This window comes from Xenopus tropicalis, chromosome 10 (assembly GCF_000004195.4).
Source record: "Xenopus tropicalis strain Nigerian chromosome 10, UCB_Xtro_10.0, whole genome shotgun sequence".
Classification (NCBI taxonomy): Eukaryota; Metazoa; Chordata; class Amphibia; order Anura; family Pipidae; genus Xenopus; species Xenopus tropicalis.
Window position 1 is genome coordinate 37,082,941 of NC_030686.2, and position 20,379 is coordinate 37,103,319.

At 46.2% G+C, this 20,379-nt stretch overlaps 1 protein-coding gene across 4 annotated transcripts in view; it reads left to right on the forward strand.

Moving 5' to 3' along the window:
- The window catches only part of sulf2 (sulfatase 2), a 123,804-nt gene that overhangs the window by 80,414 nt on the left and 23,011 nt on the right, over positions 1-20,379 (forward strand). For all 4 annotated transcript variants that reach the window (XM_012971627.3, XM_012971629.3, NM_001005661.1 and 1 more), the window contains 4 exon segments: positions 9,341-9,576; positions 13,187-13,426; positions 18,256-18,407; positions 19,256-19,425. In XM_012971627.3, the coding sequence (XP_012827081.1) occupies positions 9,399-9,576; positions 13,187-13,426; positions 18,256-18,407; positions 19,256-19,425 (740 nt within the window). In that variant the 5' untranslated portion in view covers positions 9,341-9,398.

The window sequence follows — 20,379 nt, forward strand, 5'->3', positions numbered from 1 at the left end:
CAGGGTGCAGAGGTCACAACTGACTGTACTTGATTTTTCATGAGTCAGAATCTGCTGCAGCAGCGGGTTTGTCCCATTCGGTTCCCCATGTGTATGGCCCAATAGGACTGACGCAGTAGGACTGACGGAGTAGGACTGACGCAGTAGGACTGACGCAGTAGGACTGACGCAGTAGGACTGACGCAGTAGGACTGACGCAGTAGGACTGACTCAGTAGGACTGACCCAGTAGGACTGACCCAGTAGGACTGACCCAGTAGTTGCTGCTGGGGAAACAGTATTTCTGTCAGTGTGTGTGTTTGCCCTGTACCCATGCAGAGTGCCACGGCTGAGACAACTCTATTCTTTCCCCTATGCTGAGTGTCTATATACATATGGGAGGGTGCTGCCATACCGATGTAACTGTGGGAATGTGAGTGTTTCGGGCATATCTCAGGGCAGAGAAACCCAGTGTTGGACTGGGACCCCAGGGGCCCACCAGAAGACTTTAGACCATGGGCCCACTCTCCAAACTATTTTTCATCCACTTTTTACTCATCTCTATATTTTCCTCGTTTCTTTTTCATCTTTATATACTATAATCTATTCTTCTACATATTTATTTGCTTTATTCCCATAGCAAAACAAGTAATCACCATGATTTAGGCCAAAAGGCTAAGAAGCAGGAGGGCCCACTGTCACCTGGGCCCACCGGGAATTTTCCTGGTATCCCTGTGGGCCAGTCCGACACTGGAGAAACCTTACATTACTCCGGCTCCCATGACTGCGAGGAGCTAAACAGCTTAGCAGGGTAATTAGCCGTCTATATATCTTGGCGTCAGTTGTGCGACTCCGTTTATTTGCCGTCAGTCTGAAATAATTGTTTACAGTTTCTGCAGAATATTGATCGCTAATGTACAGCTAACGAGCCCTTAATTATTCCTCTTTAAACATTCGGTGCTGAGAATTCAGAAATTAAAGGGCAGTTTACGGTGAGCGTTGTGGGCTAATAACGGGGAAGAGTGCACAGCGAGGCTTAATGTGGCCTTTATGCCGGTGTCATTAACGTAATGGCTGCACTTACCATCCCCAAACCCCCGTGTCTATCAGTGGAACATTGTACCTTGGGAGTTGGGTCAGGCTGGGGCAGTTACACAGGGGGACTATGCAGAACTTATTAGGGTTTCCTAGAACCCAAGCTTGACACAAGCTGCTAATTAGTAAGTAAATACACTCAATGGCAAGGAGCAGCAGTTTTTCAAGGAATGTTTATTTCCGATTTATTTCCCTTAAACAGGCAGCTTTTCTGTATATCTAGGTAGGAGCTGCCATAATGTTTGCCTTAGACAGTCCAGTGTATCTTAGCCATGAATCTCTGCTTTAGCCCTGGGCTGTGCCCCCACCCACAGAGATAGGGGCCTGTGGTCACAGTAGGAAAGCTTGGGGTACAAAGGTGCCAGTGGCGTTCAGTGGTCTCCATGGGCACAGGGTGCCAGGAAATGGGTGCTGTTAATTGCTACCTGACGCAGCATGGCAGGGTGCCCATCTGGGTGTTTATAATGTTTATTTTATTTATGGAAAAGATTTTGTTTTATATTCCTGCTGGTCTGTAATTACATTGACTGCAATGAAGGAACATAATAGGGCTTCAGCCAGCCAATCAGGGCACAGGGATTGCAGGAAGACATAGGTGCATATGGCTATACCCCCGAGCACCGCTCATTCCTGTGCCGGGGATCTATACCCAGGGTTAATGGAACAAGTAGCAGTCCTGCTGACGTGGGGCGGCCTATCAAGCGCAGGCAGTTAGTCAGTTGCTTGCCCAGTGTAAGGGAAATTAATGTCCCATCTCCCACCGTTTGTCTGCCTGTGACACGGCTGAGTTATGGCAGCTCTCCCATTACACCATAGGAAGTGGGGCATTAATGCTGATTAATTGATATTAACTCGGCCCACTTTACTGAGCTAAAACACTTATGTCACCGCCATTACTCAACGATGTTCAAATAAATATTTAAATATATAAAAATCACCTCTGCTCAATTGGTGAGTGAAGTAATATTGAGCTGAATCCTTATATTAGAGGGGTGGGGGTGGCTTAATATTTCCCCTACCTTCCTGGACTACTGTGGTTCGGGAGTTGGTTACAATGGGTTTCCAGCTGTTTGGTGTGTGTTTTTATGATCCCCTTTAATACAGTGATCTCCAATCATCATCTCTTGGGGGCACTTTAGATCCTGGCACTGGATAGCAAGGCGGGCATCTGGGGGTACAGGGGCTGCTGCTGCAGTCAGGGGCCTCATGTTACGGGTTTAATTGAATAGGCAGGGGCTTCATGGTTATGGGGTGTGACTGGGCTGGATCAGGGATGATGGTCAAGATTTATCATTTTCTCATTGGGGCCCTATTCTGCTTGTTGGCAGGGCCCTTGGCCCAAATGACCAGTGGCTTAATAATTGGTGCCGTGTGGAGTGAAGGACCTGCTATCTTACTAGCATGGAAGCCTATTGGCAGCGCTGCTTGAAAGTATCAACCCTAGTGTGTGTGACTGCGATAGGGACCTTAGATTGTAAGCTCCACTGGGGCAGGGACTGATGGGAATGTGATAGGGACCTTAGATTGTAAGCGCCACTGGGGCAGGGACTGATGGGAATGGGATAGGGACCTTAGATTGTAAGCTCACTGGGGCAGGGACTGATGGGAATGTGATAGGGACCTTAGATTGTAAGCTCACTGGGGCAGGGACTGATGGGAATGGGATAGGGACCTTAGATTGTAAGCTCACTGGGGCAGGGACTGATGGGAATGGGATAGGGACCTTAGATTGTAAGCTCCACTGGGGCAGGGGCTGATGGGAATGTGATAGGGACCTTAGATTGTAAGCTCCACAGGGGCAGGGGCTGATGGGAATGTGATAGGGACCTTAGATTGTAAGCTCCACTGGGGCAGGGACTGATGGGAATGTGATAGGGACCTTAGATTGTAAGCTCCACTGGGGCAGGGACTGATGGGAATGTGATAGGGACCTTAGATTGTAAGCTCCACTGGGGCAGGGACTGATGGGAATGGGATAGGGACCTTAGATTGTAAGCTCCACTGGGGCAGGGACTGATGGGAATGTGATAGGGACCTTAGATTGTAAGCTCCATTGGGGCAGGGACTGATGGGAATGTGATAGGGACCTTAGATTGTAAGCTCCACAGGGGCAGGGGCTGATGGGAATGGGATAGGGACCTTAGATTGTAAGCTCCACTGGGGCAGGGGCTGATGGGAATGGGATAGGGACCTTAGATTGTAAGCTCCACTGGGGCAGGGACTGATGGGAATGGGATAGGGACCTTAGATTGTAAGCTCCACTGGGGCAGGGACTGATGGGAATGGGATAGGGACCTTAGATTGTAAGCTCCACTGGGGCAGGGACTGATGGGAATGGGATAGGGACCTTAGATTGTAAGCTCCACTGGGGCAGGGACTGATGGGAATGGGATAGGGACCTTAGATTGTAAGCTCACATTTATTGTGTCTGCCCTTGTGTACGCTGACAGCTCTTTAGAACTGAACGCTACGCAGCACATCCATGAATACTGAGCTTACCCATAATGCCACAGTGCACTAACTACCCCCCCCCCTTCCTTTTTTTAACCCATTTGTTTATTATTATTCTGGGCTTTTGTCCAGGCAGACAGAGGCAAGACCATTACATTAAAAATTTCATTATTTCACAGTTGTGTCCAACTTGGATTGAGCCCAAATTCAGTTTTTTAGCTGGGCATCTGGTCACCGTACCCCTCAGTGACTTCTAATATCCTTATCATTTACAGTAGGGGGTACATTATCCCTTATAATACATGAGTGATACTCAGAGTTCCCTGTATAACTTGTGCCTTTATATGGTCACAGACAGTGACTGCAGTCATTATTTGCTTTATACAGAGTTCCCTCCCCGTAGGAAACCCCTAACGCCCCGTAGGCAGGGGGCACACCCCGTATTACACACAGGTTACATCACCTCAGGTTCCCTGCAATGCAAGGAATTTCCAAGCGACTCCAGCTCCCTGTTCTCTCTATGGATGTTACTGATTGACTGATGACGCTCAGTTCTTTATCTGCAAATAAAACAGAAAGCTGCTCCCTGGAGGATTATTTCTTCGTGTTACACGTAAGGGGCGGAACAAGATACAATACATGTATCTTTAAAGGGGAAGTACAGGTATAGGACCCATTATCCAGAATGCTTGGGACCAATGGTATTCCGGATAAGAGGTTTTTCCATAATTTGGATCTCCAAACATTAAGTCTGCTAAAAAAATTGATAAAACGTTAATTAAACCCAATAGGATTGTTTGGCCCCCAATAAGGGGTAATTATATCTTAGTTGGGATCAAGTACAGGTACTGTTTTATTATTACAGAGAAAAGGGAATCATTTAAATATTAAATAAACCCAATAGGGCTGTTCTGCCCCCAATAAGGGGTAATTATATCTTAGTTGGGATCAAGTACAGGTACTGTTTTATTATTACAGAGAAAAGGGAATCATTTAACCATTAAATAAACCCAATAGGGCTGTTCTGCCCCCAATAAGGGGTAATTATATCTTAGTTGGGATCAAGTACAGGTACTGTTTTATTATTACAGAGAAAAGGGAATCATTTAACCATTAAATAAACCCAATAGGGCTGTTCTGCCCCCAATAAGGATTTATTATATCTTAGTTGGGATCAAGTACAGGTACTGTTTTATTATTACAGAGAAAAGGGAAATCAGTTTTAAAATTCTGAATTATTTGATTAAAATGGAGTCTATGGGAGACGGGTTTTCCGTAATTCAGAGCTTTCTGGATAACGGGTTTTTGGATAAGGGATCCCATACCTGTACTATCAGATGCTTCTCGGTGCTGTCACTTTAAGCCCCAATGCCAGTTTAACAAGGCGGCCTTTCTATTTGCCCATTTCCAATAATATACGGTCATTTTGCCAGGACATTGTTCCATTGCTCCCTGATGTGCCAAGCAGCCCCTGGGGGGCAGATTAACTGCATTTACTCAGCTATTCCCTTTCATGGCGCTCGGGCAGAAATTGGGCTCATGAGTTGCTGGTAATTTCCCATCCTGCTGGGGAACATGCCCTTAATCAAAGAGGAGAAGGGGCTCTGAACTCTCTGCCAACTGGTCTAATTGAACTGTACTCCATCCTTCGGTCACAGCTCCGCTTCTTGTCCATTTGCATTCATGGCTCCCGAGCAGGTGGCTAGCTATTGTGCGCAGCGGCCGGTAATTGTAATGTTAAGCTTTCCAGTATGAAATCAGGGTTGTTTGTGGTTTGTATGAGCCAACCTACAGCTGGGCTAATCTTGGCTACGGGCACCTGGTGAGTCTGGGTTTAACAAGAAAGTAAAAAGTAGAAGAAAAAAGAGAAAAATCATCTTAATATGTTATTGTAACCAGTACAGTATGAGGGTATAACTTACTGTGTGCCCAGAACATTCCTTCTCTGTATATTTGTATTTATACATATGGGAGGGAGGTGCCATATTGTTTCCCTTAGACAGTACAGTATGAGGGTTCAGCTTATTGTGTGCCCAGAACATTCCTTCTCTGTATATTTGTATTTATACATATGGGAGGGAGGTGCCATATTGTTTCCCTTAGACAGTACAGTATGAGGGTACAGCTTATTGTGTGCCCAGAACATTCCTTCTCTGTATATTTGTATTTATACATATGGGAGGGAGGTGCCATAGTGTTTCCCTTAGACAGTACAGTATGAGAGTACAGCTTATTGTGTGCCCAGAACATTCCTTCTCTGTATATTTGTATTTATACATATGGGAGGGAGGAGCCATATTGTTTCCCTTAGACAGTACAGTATGAGGGTATAGCTTATTGTGTGCCCAGAACATTCCTTCTCTGTATATTTGTATTTATACATATGGGAGGGAGGGGCCATAGACAGTACAGTATGGGGGGTACAGCTTATGGAGTGCTCCCACCTATGGGTATCAATATAAATATACAGTGAAGGATGCAATGTCTCATGTTCTTATATTAAACTATGGGAAACTATGGGATTAGCGCTCTATGTATTTGTTCACAGCCCATTCTATGACACATTGGGATACCCCTGTGGGACGGCTAATGGGGGGGATATAACAGGCGTGGGGGTTATTTATAGGACACATCTGTCCGACTGCCTACGCTTGACTCAGGGCAATGATCGCTAATGGATCTGCGCTGATTGAGATCTGTCTGGAGCAATAAAGCCGGGCCCCTGACTAATTGGAATGCAGGGTGCAGAGAGAGCCCATTTAATCCGTATCCGATTGGCTCCTGCGGGGCCGACAATAAAACTTCCAAGAGGAGCACAAGAAATAAAGAAAAGCGACTTTTCCTGCCCGGCGGGAGCGACATAAATCACTCGGCTTCTCCCGGGAACTTTATTGTGTTCCTTAAACTCTTTAATCAGGCTCCTTTCCTGAGGGGAACCAATGAAATATATAGATGGGTGGCTGGGTGCTGAGACAGAAGGGGGGGTGACCTTACTCTGACAGCCCCATTGTTCAGGGGAGCTCAGCAATTCAATGGGTGCTGTTTGTTTTATTATAAAATCCCAAGGCGTAATGTCTCCCTGGTGTCAGGGCATTAATCATACGTGGGCAGTGGTACGTGGGTGTTACACGCCGTCACCCCCCGCCGCATTCATAATCCTTATAATATGTCAGTGGTTTGTTTGCTCTGCCCCAGCTGAGCTTTCTTGTCTCTCCCATAGCAGCATACCCTCCCAGCAGCTGAAAGATATGCCACACAAACATAATAACAGTAGGATGTAGCCTTACAGAGGGTTCAGTTCTAGGCGCTGCTCTCATTAGCCACAGTCAGAACCAGCAGTGCAGATATAGAAACAGCCAGACTGACACTGCTCTCATTAGCCACAGTCAGAACCAGCAGTGCAGATATAGAAACAGCCAGGCAGACACTGCTCTCAATAGCCACAGTCAGAACCAGCAGTGCAGATATAGAAACAGCCGGGCAGACACTGCTCTCATTAGCCACAGTCAGAACCAGCAGTGCAGATATAGAAACAGCCAGACTGACACTGCTCTCATTAGCCACAGTCAGAACCAGCAGTGCAGAAATATAAACAGCCAGACTATTGAGAGCAGTGTCAGTCTGGCTGTTTATATTTCTGCACTGCTGGTTCTGACTGTGGCTAATGAGAGCAGTGTCAGTCTGGCTGTTTCTATATCTGCACTGCTGGTTCTGACTGTGGCTAATGAGAGCAGTGTCTGCCCGGCTGTTTCTATATCTGCACTGCTGGTTCTGACTGTGACTATTGAGAGCAGTGTCAGTCTGGCTGTTTATATTTCTGCACTGCTGGTTCTGACTGTGACTATTGAGAGCAGTGTCAGTCCGGCTGTTTCTATATCTGCACTGCTGGTTCTGACTGTGGCTAATGAGAGCAGTGTCTGCCCGGCTGTTTCTATATCTGCACTGCTGGTTCTGACTGTGACTATTGAGAGCAGTGTCAGTCACAGTCAGAACCAGCAGTGGAGATATAGAAACAGCCAGGCTGACACTGCTCTCAATAGTCACAGTCAGAACCAGCAGTGCAGATATAGAAACAGCCGGGCAGACACTGCTCTCATTAGCCACAGTCAGAACCAGCAGTGCAGATATAGAAACAGCCGGGCAGACACTGCTCTCATTAGCCACAGTCAGAACCAGCAGTGCAGATATAGAAACAGCCGGGCAGACACTGCTCTCATTAGCCACAGTCAGAACCAGCAGTGCAGAAATATAAACAGCCAGACTGACACTGCTCTCATTAGCCACAGTCAGAACCAGCAGTGCAGAAATATAAACAGCCAGACTGACACTGCTCTCATTAGCCACAGTCAGAACCAGCAGTGCAGAAATATAAACAGCCAGACTGACACTGCTCTCATTAGCCACAGTCAGAACCAGCAGTGCAGATATAGAAACAGCCAGACTGACACTGCTCTCAATAGTCACAGTCAGAACCAGCAGTGCAGATATAGAAACAGCCGGGCAGACACTGCTCTCATTAGCCACAGTCAGAACCAGCAGTGCAGATATAGAAACAGCCAGACTGACACTGCTCTCATTAGCCACAGTCAGAACCAGCAGTGCAGAAATATAAACAGCCAGACTGACACTGCTCTCATTAGCCACAGTCAGAACCAGCAGTGCAGATATAGAAACAGCCGGGCAGACACTGCTCTCATTAGCCACAGTCAGAACCAGCAGTGCAGATATAGAAACAGCCAGGCAGACACTGCTCTCATTAGCCACAGTCAGAACCAGCAGTGCAGATATAGAAACAGCCGGGCAGACACTGCTCTCATTAGCCACAGTCAGAACCAGCAGTGCAGAAATATAAACAGCCAGACTGACACTGCTCTCATTAGCCACAGTCAGAACCAGCAGTGCAGAAATATAAACAGCCAGACTGACATTGCTCTCAATAGTCAGTCAGAACCAGCAGTGGAGATATATAAACAGCCAGACTGACACTGCTCTCAATAGTCACAGTCAGAACCAGCAGTGCAGATATAGAAACAGCCGGGCAGACACTGCTCTCATTAGCCACAGTCAGAACCAGCAGTGCAGATATAGAAACAGCCAGACTGACACTGCTCTCAATAGCCACAGTCAGAACCAGCAGTGCAGATATAGAAACAGCCGAGCAGACACTGCTCTCATTAGCCACAGTCAGAACCAGCAGTGCAGATATAGAAACAGCCAGACTGACACTGCTCTCAATAGCCACAGTCAGAACCAGCAGTGCAGATATAGAAACAGCCGAGCAGACACTGCTCTCATTAGCCACAGTCAGAACCAGCAGTGCAGATATAGAAACAGCCAGACTGACACTGCTCTCATTAGCCACAGTCAGAACCAGCAGTGCAGATATAGAAACAGCCAGACTGACACTGCTCTCAATAGCCACAGTCAGAACCAGCAGTGCAGATATAGAAACAGCCAGACTGACACTGCTCTCAATAGCAATTGTATTTACATGACTTTAAAACCTGAGAAAATGAATGTATATTGGAGAACCCCCTTTAAACTGATGGCGAGAGGCAAAATACAGAGGCAGCAATTGATCTGACAAGTTAACTTCCCCTTTAATCAACAGATTAGTGTAGTCTGTGTAAAGGGTTAATTAAAAGCCCCTGTTTGCAGGGTGTGTGTCCCTTTACCACTTCCTTATACTTCGGGCCCGGCTTACTTGCCTCTTTCACTATTTGAGTCACATTCTGAAAACAGTCCGAAACAGACCGGGATATTTGCATGCTGGGTTTATAAACAGGTTTCTGACCGCCTTGATTTTTCTTTTCCAGCTCTGTTGGTACCGAAGGTGACGCTTTGTGGTAGCGGCGCAGGGAGAGGCGACGCACGATGGGGCAGCAGCGAATATTGTTCCTGACGCTACTGACGGCTGCAGCCCTGCTGGCCATAGAGGGAAGCCTTCCTCTCCTGTCCAAGCAGCGAATGAAAGGCAGATTTCAAAGGGACCGTAGGAATATCCGGCCGAATATCATCCTTGTCCTGACCGACGACCAAGATGTGGAACTTGGTAAAGAAATAATCTTCTGTAATGTAATAACAGCAAATCTGATTGGTAACAGTTACCCTTAAATGTATTAATTGTACAAATGTATTTTATAGAATTATCCCTTCCCAGAGGCTATTATCCCCCCACTGCTACTATAGGCACCATCTCCCCCTACTATACCTGCTATCCCACAGCCCCAGCCCCTTCCCAGAGGCTATTATCCCCCACTGCTACTATAGGCACCATCTCTCCCTACTATACCTGCTATCCCACAGCCCCAGTCCCTTCCCAGAGGCTATTATCCCCCACTGCTACTATAGGCACTATCTCTCCCTACTATACCTGCTATCCCACAGCCCCAGTCCCTTCCCAGAGGCTATTATCCCCCCACTGCTACTATAGGCACCATCTCTCCCTACTATACCTGCTATCCCACAGCCACAGTCCCTTCCCAGAGGCTATTATCCCCCACTGCTACTATAGGCACCATCTCTCCCTACTATACCTGCTATCCCACAGCCCCAGTCCCTTCCCAGAGGCTATTATCCCCCACTGCTACTATAGGCACTATCTCTCCCTACTATACCTGCTATCCCACAGCCCCAGTCCCTTCCCAGAGGCTATTATCCCACTGCTACTATAGGCACCATCTCTCCCTACTATACTTGCTATCCCACAGCCACAGTCCATTCCTGGAGGCTATTATCCCCCCACTGCTACTATAGGCACCATCTCTGCCTACTATACCTGCTACCCCACAGCCCCAGTCCCTTCCCAGAGGCTATTATCCCCCCCACTGCTACTATAGGCACCATCTCTCCCTACTATACCTGCTACCCCACAGCCCCAGTCCCTTCCCAGAGGCTATTATCCCCCCACTGCTACTATAGGCACCATCTCTCCCTACTATACCTGCTATCCCACAGCCACAGACCCTTCCCAGAGGCTATTATCCCCCCACTGCTACTATAGGCACCATCTCTCCCTACTATACCTGCTATCCCACAGCCCCAGTCCCTTCCCAGAGGCTATTATCCCACTGCTACTATAGGCACCATCTCTCCCTACTATACCTGCTATCCCACAGCCCCAGTCCCTTCCCAGAGGCTATTATCCCACTGCTACTATAGGCACCATCTCTCCCTACTATACCTGCTATCCCACAGCCACAGTCCCTTCCCAGAGGCTATTATCCCCCCCACTGCTACTATAGGCACCATCTCTCCCTACTATACCTGCTATCCCACAGCCCCAGTCCCTTCCCAGAGGCTATTATCCCCCCACTGCTACTATAGGCACCATCTCTCCCTACTATACCTGCTATCCCACAGCCCCAGTCCCTTCCCAGAGGCTATTATACCCAATGCTGCTATGTTAAGGGCCTTAATGCTGCAGTGCATTTTGGAAAATCAAGATTTCAGATTCATGCCCAATCTTTACTTCAAGCATTCTTCCGCATACATCAGCGGGTAGCAGACAGAAATATACTTGGCAATCCACCAACTAGTTAATAAGTCACAGAACGTTTATACATTCTATTTTAAAGTCTCTTATTCTTGACACAGACCACAAATCCTTCAGCAAGTACATTATCTGGTCCAAGTCTTACCCAGCTGCCGAGCATAACTGGCACAATCTGCAGGACTGCCCTTCTCACGCAACAGGAAAGTGTTAAAAGTGATGTTAAACAAAACAAGGTGTGGGAAGTGTGCGTCGCATGCAATCTCTTTATCAGATCTCAGCATAAAGGGAAATGTATTTCCTCTACATGCGGGAGCGAAGTGACATTTACAGGATGAAATAAAAGGCAAATGTATTCAAAGGTTTATAGGAGTATGTATACTGCATTAGACTCTTCACCCGAATGTCTGTTGGCTTTGTAATGAACATATTCCTCTGTGGCTGACATACAGCCAGTAGCAGTGGGATAATAGGGACTGGTGCTGTGGGATAGCAGGTATAGTAGGGAGAGATGGTGCCTATAGTAGCAGTGGGGGGGATAATAGCCTCTGGGAAGGGACTGTGGCTGTGGGATAGCAGGTATAGTAGGGAGAGATGGTGCCTATAGTAGCAGTGGGATAATAGCCTCTGGGAAGGGACTGTGGCTGTGGGATGGCAGGTATAGTAGGGAGAGATGGTGCCTATAGTAGCAGTGGGATAATAGCCTCTGGGAAGGGACTGGGGCTGTGGGATAGCAGGTATAGTAGGGAGAGATGGTGCCTATAGTAGCAGTGGGATAATAGCCTCTGGGAAGGGACTGGGGCTGTGGGATAGCAGGTATAGTAGGGAGAGATGGTGCCTATAGTAGCAGTGGGATAATAGCCTCTGGGAAGGGACTGTGGCTGTGGGATAGCAGGTATAGTAGGGAGAGATGGTGCCTATAGTAGCAGTGGGATAATAGCCTCTGGGAAGGGACTGGGGCTGTGGGATAGCAGGTATAGTAGGGAGAGATGGTGCCTATAGTAACAGTGGGGGGATAATAGCCTCTGGGAAGGGACTGTGGCTGTGGGATAGCAGGTATAGTAGGGAGAGATGGTGCCTATAGTAGCAGTTGGATTTTTGCCTTTCTTAACAACTTTCCCATATACATTCGTTAAACATTTTTAGTGACTATGTAAACAATGTACTAGAAGCTGTTTCTGCAATGTCTCAAACGTCAGAACCAGCAGTACATAAAGGAGAACCAGAATGGAAACACCTGTGATTATTGTGGACATAACTTTTCACGTTCACCCATCAATCAAGGAGTTAATACGCAGAGATACAAATGTTCGCTGTGTTTTCGTCTGAAAGGTTTCAGTGATTAAATATTAGTCTATTTGGCTGGGACTATAAATATTTAAAGCTTGGCCTAGTTACGACTGCCTGGAAAGTGTACCTAGGATTTTAGCCTTCCACGGATCTGTCAGTCTGAATTAGGCTGCGCCGCGCCGGGGAAGATGAGATCATATGTTTCCATATCAGTGATGGGCGAGTTACGAGACTCTTGTCACCAGTGAGATTTTATTAAAGCAGGTTAGTGATCCCCAGGGGTCGCCGGGACTCGCTGAGCTCTGCGCACACGCCGCCATACTCGCCCTGCCCTTCCCATGCTGTGTTATAAACACATTCCCCTAGGACATCTTTGTACATATTGCTGAGAATAAGGCCCACTTAATTGTCACCTTCTCTCGTTTATCTCCCCCCGTTGGCCTATAATTCATTTGCAACACATAACCCCTTGGGCACAATGGTGACCTGTGTGATGTGTTTCAGGTCATTTTACCCTTTATGGTGAAACAGTGGAGTGTAATATATATATATATATATATATATATATATATATATAAATAGTACCGCAGCCATGTCCTGCCCAAGCCAATGATATAAATACACCCATAGTTCTGGATAAAGTACAGATTGATTGAGCACCCATGAGGCTGGAAGGGGTGCAAGAGAACCCTACGTTGCCCACTGTTGCATTCAGAGGGTCATTTGTAAATGGGTGAATGTTTAAGCTCCTGTTTTTGTTTTCCATTTGCATTGGGACGAGTGCAGCCCCCTGTTAAATGATGCCACTAATTTTTAGGGTTGTTTGATTGGCTGATTAAATGGAAAAAGAGTCTAATGAGCTGTGCTTGTCTGATTTCAGGCTCCATGCAGGTGATGAATAAAACAAAGCGGATCATGGAGCAAGGAGGCACCCACTTCATCAACGCGTTTGTAACCACTCCCATGTGCTGCCCGTCTCGCTCCTCTATCCTCACCGGGAAGTACGTCCATAACCACAACACCTACACCAACAACGAAAACTGCTCCTCTCCGTCCTGGCAGGCCCAACACGAGACCCACACCTTCTCCGTGTATCTCAATAACACCGGTTATAGAACAGGTAAGGCACGAGCTGGCTCTTCCCCTCTGTGCTGGCTCCTCCCTTCTGTGCTGGCTCCTCCCTTCTGTGCTGGCTCCTCCCTTCTGTGCTGGCTCCTCCCTTCTGTGCTGGCTCCTCCCCTCTATGCTGGCTCCATGCCCATCCATCTCTTACATCCTGTAGGGTTCTCCATTTTTAGTTCATTCCTGCACCATAGTTCAGTAGAATGAATGATTGAGTTATGTGCAGGTGACTTTATAACCTGCCTTCAGTTCTGTTTAAATGATACAGTGAGAAGGAAAATGGGGATATGGGGAATAGGCCTTCAACGATGGCGGTTGCCTGGCAGGAACCGTTAACAACAGGGTGGAAAAACAAAGCTTGTAAGTCAGGTTATTAATCTCAGAGGCAGGACTGAGGAAATGATGAGATCCAAAACCACACATAAGTCAGTATTGGGGTAGCCACCTTTTTTGTCAGACATCGTTCCCTCCCTTTGTACTTCTGAGTTTGACACCATAGGGAAGGGGTCCCCAACCAGCCACATTCAGATGTAAAAATATAAACATTATAATTCACTTTATCAGACAGTAATGCTAAGCTCGCAAGCCCTGAGGCTACACGGTGAGGGGAGCAGTGCTGGGCCAGGGAACACTACAGGAAGGCTCTGGGCATACGGCATAAATGGTGCATCCCTGGTTACTGTCATTTCTATGGTAGAAAAATTCCTTGGCACACCACTCACATATCTCCACAGGGTGCTCCAATTCCTCGGCCGCTCCCAAGCCACTCCATACACTTTACAAATGGAAGAAGCACACCAAATTGTCAGCTATGCCTTTCAATGCATTTATTGCAGAAAATAAGTGGCACAAGCTTCTTCAGGTGCAGTCAATTCAGTTGTGCCTGAAGAAGGGGGTAACCCCCGAAAGTTTTTGCCACTTATTTTCTGCAATAAATGCATTGAAAGGCATAGCCGACAATTTGGTGTGCTTCTTCCCTTTGTAAAGTGTCATTTCTATGGGACATAGGGCAATAGGGCACAGGGCAGTTAGCTCATGTTTCACTCTTGTCAGCTGGATAGAGTTCTGTGCTGCTGCCATTATTAATCTGATGATCTCTATCAAGCGTTTATCTCTGTGCAGCGTGAGAGACACGGACATGACACTCGGACGTTGTACCGACAGGGTCTCACTGGGAGAAAGCACCTGTGTTTGTAGCTTTTGTTTCTTAACCCCTGGCTATGAGCTTACTAATTGCTAGCATGTTTGTTGTTCCTATATAACGAGCATAAATGCCAATAAATATACATGGCAACCTGCATTTATGCTCATTTCTAGACTGGAAATACATTATTTCATTAAGGTTTTAACCAATTCCTTGTTCCCTGGCAGCTCAACATATCTGGCACTTACATAATATGGCTTTCCCCATCTGGTACAGTGCCTATTGGGGGTCCTCTGTTTGTCTTTCTGCCTATCTGTCTGTCTCTCACTTATCTGTCATCTTTCTGTGATCTGTCACCTATATCTGTCTTATCTGTTACATATGTATGTCATCTATTTGGCATCTATGTATGTAATTTATGGCTTCTATGTGTCCATTTCTGTCATTTATGTATCTGTCATTTATTTGTCTACCTGTCTGTCATATACAGTATGTATCAATTGATTTTCCATCTATCTGTCATCTGTGTATCTGTCTATCATCTGTCTATCCAGCTGTCTGTCTATCTAGTTTTGTCTTGTAGAGAGAAGGGACAGCTGTAAGTGCCAGTAATATATGAAGAGCTGACAGTTCAAGAGGAGCTAATAGAGTTCAAGGGTGCAGAGCAGTTCATGGGACAGAACCTTGCAAGATAATATTGTTGATATAAATATTATTGTTGGGTGTATGTCCCAGGTTGGGGTCCTTCTGCCCCATGTGGGAGGGATGTCAGGAGGAAAGAAGGATTGGCTGTGAGCCAGACAGCTGAGGGGTCGGCTGGGGCCCTGTGTCCTGTAGATGGCACATCCCGCAATGCATGTAGCCAGGGTGCCATGTTTGTGTTGCTCTGATACCAGTAACATGAGCCTCTCGTACTGGCGCTGACACGCTGAGGTCCCGGCGGAGCAGCACAGACGAGTGTTTTGACACATTTTCCCAATTATCTGTTCAGCTGCGTTACTGTGTTTGGGAAATATTAGCGCTCTCATCTGACTTGTTTAAGGATAAATCTGTCACCGGCGCCGTATCGGCTGCGAGTAAAAACGCCACTTATCTTGATTCGTGTCAGGGGCCATTACCGCCGCAAACGAGGAATACGCTTCTTGTCACTCAATATGGTATTTATTTAATAAAGTGTAGCCCCCACCCTATATCTATGTTAGAATACAGGCTGGAGTTTCCATAACCGCCAGTCTTCTAACAGTCACAGTATTCAAGGAACGAAGTAGGAACTTTATATTTACCAGTGCGGGGGAATGAATTCTCCATGCACCTATACCTATTCCTATACCATGAATCATGTTGTGGGCAGGCATAAAAGTCTGCTACTCTATGGGCCCCTAAGCCTCTTGGCCTCCTTGGGCCCCCAGTGAGCCACTAGTGATGTGGACTCTACCCAACCTAATGCCATGCCCCCTTTAATGAGTAACCAACAAACCCGCCTTTATACATTTGCCTTTGAGTGTTGATTTTTTCACATAACACTCGGCAGCCTCTAGCTGCCAGCCGGTGAGTGAGCTCAGCCCTGGAAGGGGCAGTGTGTATATAGCCGGGAGCGTCTGTGCCGCAGCCCCCCGGGTGGGCTCCCTTCCAGTAACAATCATGTCACTCTTACACCATTTGTTTTTGCTAATAATGTGTGACTTATTTTGGCAGGGAAGCCTGAAAAATCCCTGTTTACTCTAACGTTGCGTGTAAGTCTCTGTGGATTGGGCGCGGCGCTGCCATCCGGCATCTTTAGCCTGTGTCTGCTGGCGCAGCGCCCTCGGCCTGGGCATAGGGACATATACATGTATATAATGTGCCTAATGGGGATTGCTTTATTAAGTGTGAGTGGCTTTTACGACATTGGAAGCAATTATGTGTAAACATTTTTAGGATGACTTCCCTATGCAGAGAGCGGAATGTTCTGGGCAAACAATAACCCTCACCCTATACCCTCATACTGTACTGTCTAAGGGAAACAATATGGCACCTCCCTCCCATATGTATAAATACAAATATACAGAGAAGGAATGTTCTGGGCACACAATAAGCTGTACCCTCATACTGTACTGTCTAAGGGAAACACTATGGCACCTCCCTCCCATATGTATAAATACAAATATACAGAGAAGGAATGTTCTGGGCACACAATAAGCTGTACCCTCATACTGTACTGTCTAAGGGAAACACTATGGCACCTCCCTCCTATATGTATAAATACAAATATACAGAGAAGGAATGTTCTGGGCACACAATAAGCTATACCCTCATACTGTACTGTCTAAGGGAAACACTATGGCACCTCCCTCCCATATGTATAAATACAAATATACAGAGAAGGAATGTTCTGGGCACACAATAAGCTGTACCCTCATACTGTACTGTCTAAGGGAAACAATATGGCACCTCCCTCCCATATGTATAAATACAAATATACAGAGAAGGAATGTTCTGGGCATACAATAAGCTGTACCCTCATACTGTACTGTCTAAGGGAAACAATATGGCACCTCCCTCCCATATGTATAAATACAAATATACAGAGAAGGAATGTTCTGGGCATACAATAAGCTGTACCCTCATACTGTACTGTCTAAGGGAAACAATATGGCACCTCCCTCCCATATGTATAAATACAAATATACAGAGAAGGAATGTTCTAAGGGAGATAATCTGGCACATGGATGGAAATGGATCGGTACATAGACAGAGGCTATATTTTCTCTCTGTGTGATTGCTGGGATAAAGGAAATCACCAGTTGAGCTAACAGGTCCTTAGTGTAACTGCCTGCTCTAATGATTTTTGTTTATCTCAGTGACAATAAAATATTAGTGTTGGGGAATGATAGCTCCTGCTTTATGTCAGGCCGTCTCATACTGCGTGGAAAACTGGTTATTGTGCTGTCCAACCGGCATTGGTGATATTCACTCTGTCTCTTGGCCAATACTGTTCATAAACAGATCCCTGGATTCACAGTTAGGGGATCCTCAATGATCTCTCATATTCTTAGAATATCAGGCAGCCATATTGATGAAACACAGCCCATGGGGGGCACTACACAATAAGCAGAGTCAGTGTATGTTCATGAAACCTATTCCTAGAGTTTGGGGCAGGGGTCCCAGTAAGTTCGAGACACAGCACGGTCAGGCAGAAAAGCCTATAAAGGCTATACTGGCCATACATACGGCTGAATGGACTGAAATTATTGGCTCCCCTTATCACCCGCGTGTTACATGGGACACGGCGAGGCCTGTCAAGCAGATCATTAGAGCCAATCAGGCACCAGACTTATTTATTATTCAAGGTTTCCCTGCTCACCTACATTAGCTTGTGTCCTGTTAAATACACAGTTGTGCTCAGAATAATAGCAGTGACTAAAGCTCAAAATCCTTATATAGCTTTTATTTCCCTAATGCATTGGGGACACGTAATATTCTATTCCAAATCAAAACACAGAAAATGTTGGTTTCTATTTCTCTGCTACACCTGCTAGTAAATGATTTGCTACGTAGAAATGGCAAAAACACTGACTGATCAGGTTAGAGATGTCGGACTCTCTCATTCTGATATAGCATAAGGACACAGGCATTGGCATTATATACACATACTGCTTTCTGTCCATTAAACCCCCTCCTCCCTGCTTCTGTTTTCTATATAGCTTTCTTTGGCAAATACCTTAATGAATATAATGGCACCTACGTCCCCCCGGGCTGGAAAGAGTGGGTCGGCCTAGTGAAAAATTCTCGATTTTACAACTACACCCTCTGCCGCAATGGAATTAAAGAAAAACATGGCTTTGACTATGCCCAGGTGAGTCCCCGCCTCCTTTTCTTCAACCCAGTTCTGTTCTGGGATACATTGCAGAATATGCAAGAGCATCGTGTGGCGGCTGGGAGAGCATGCTGGGAATGTAACGGGGCGTGTGCTGTAAGCTAGATTTCCTTTAACGATTTAGAGAAAAGGGGGGCCCTGTCTGAAAGGCTGCAGGCTGAGTTATACAGGGAACTCTGAGTATCACTCATGTATTATAAGGGATAATGTACCCCCTACTGTAAATGATAAGGATATTAGCAGTCACTGAGGGGTTCTGTGCCCATATAAAGGCACAAGGCTGCAGGCTGAGTTATACAGGGAACTCTGAGTATCACTCATGTATTATAAGGGATAATGTACCCCCTACTGTAAATGATAAGGATATTAGAAGTCACTGAGGGGTTCTGTGCCCATATAAAGGCACAAGGCTGCAGGCTGAGTTATACAGGGAACTCTGAGTATCACTCATGTATTATAAGGGATAATGTACCCCCTACTGTAAATGATAAGGATATTAGAAGTCACTGAGGGGTTCTGTGCCCATATAAAGGCACAAGGCTGCAGGCTGAGTTATACAGGGAACTCTGAGTATCACTCATGTATTATAAGGGATAATGTACCCCCTACTGTAAATGATAAGGATATTAGAAGTCACTGAGGGGTTCTGTGCCCATATAAAGGCACAAGGCTGCAGGCTGAGTTATACAGGGAACTCTGAGTATCACTCATGTATTATAAGGGATAATGTACCCCCTAGTGTAAATGATAAGGATATTAGAAGTCACTGGGCATTGTAGCTGAGCGGCACGCTATCCATACTAACATATTATTATTCCTCATTAAAGGATTATCTGACGGATCTCATTACAAACAACAGCATAAACTTCTTCCGGACGTCCAAGAAAATATACCCTCACCGGCCTGTTCTGATGGTCTTGAGTCACGTGGCCCCACATGGCCCAGAAGATTCTGCCCCTCAGTATTCCCAGATGTTCCCCAATGCATCCCAACACATGTAAGTCATTTCATTTTATACATTGAGTGTATGGCCTTATAAACCCACCCCCCCATCACCCCCACCAAACCATGTGACACGATACCAGCTCCATCTAGTGGCCAGGTACTAAGGATTTTTTCTTTCTTTGGAAATTACCAAAAGATCTATCCAAAATTACAGCACTATAGTTAGCGTATATGTGTATAGGGTAACAAAATTACCTTAAACAACGTATATCAGCAAAAAATTAAGACCTACCATACGGTTAGGGGCCCAGTCCTTTTAGTAACAGTGTCCATATTAAGTCAAAATAAGTCCAGATAGGAAAATCAATCTGTGAAGGAAAAAGTGTTTAATTAGAAAGGTACACATTTCACAAGAAATATTTTAAACTCCAAGCTTCATTCATCCCCCTTGGTTCAATTGTATTTAGGGTCTGAATGGAACTATAGCAGGGTAACTGTTACCCCAATGTTTCTATATATCTGTAACCTTGTTATGAGCTAAGGGGGCCCAGCCTGAAGGCCAGTTAGGGGGGGATTTGGGGTGAGTGCTTATTTGTGCCCTGGGTACCCCTGGAACTATAGCAGGGTGACTGTTACCCCAATGTTTCTATATATCTGTAACTTTGTTATGAGCTAAGGGGGCCCAGCCTGAAGGCCAGTTGGGGGGGGGGGGGGGGTGAGTGCTTATTTGTGCCCTGGGTACCCCTGGAACTATAGCAGGGTGACTGTTACCCCAATGTTTCTATATATCTGTAACCTTGTTATGGGCTAAGGGGGCCCAGCCTGAAGGCCAGTTAGGGGGGGATTTGGGGTGAGTGCTTATTTGTGCCCTGGGTACCCCTGGAACTATAGCAGGGTGACTGTTACCCCAATGTTTCTATATATCTGTAACCTTGTTATGGGCTAAGGGGGCCCAGCCTGAAGGCCAGTTAGGGGGGGATTTGGGGTGAGTGCTTATTTGTGCCCT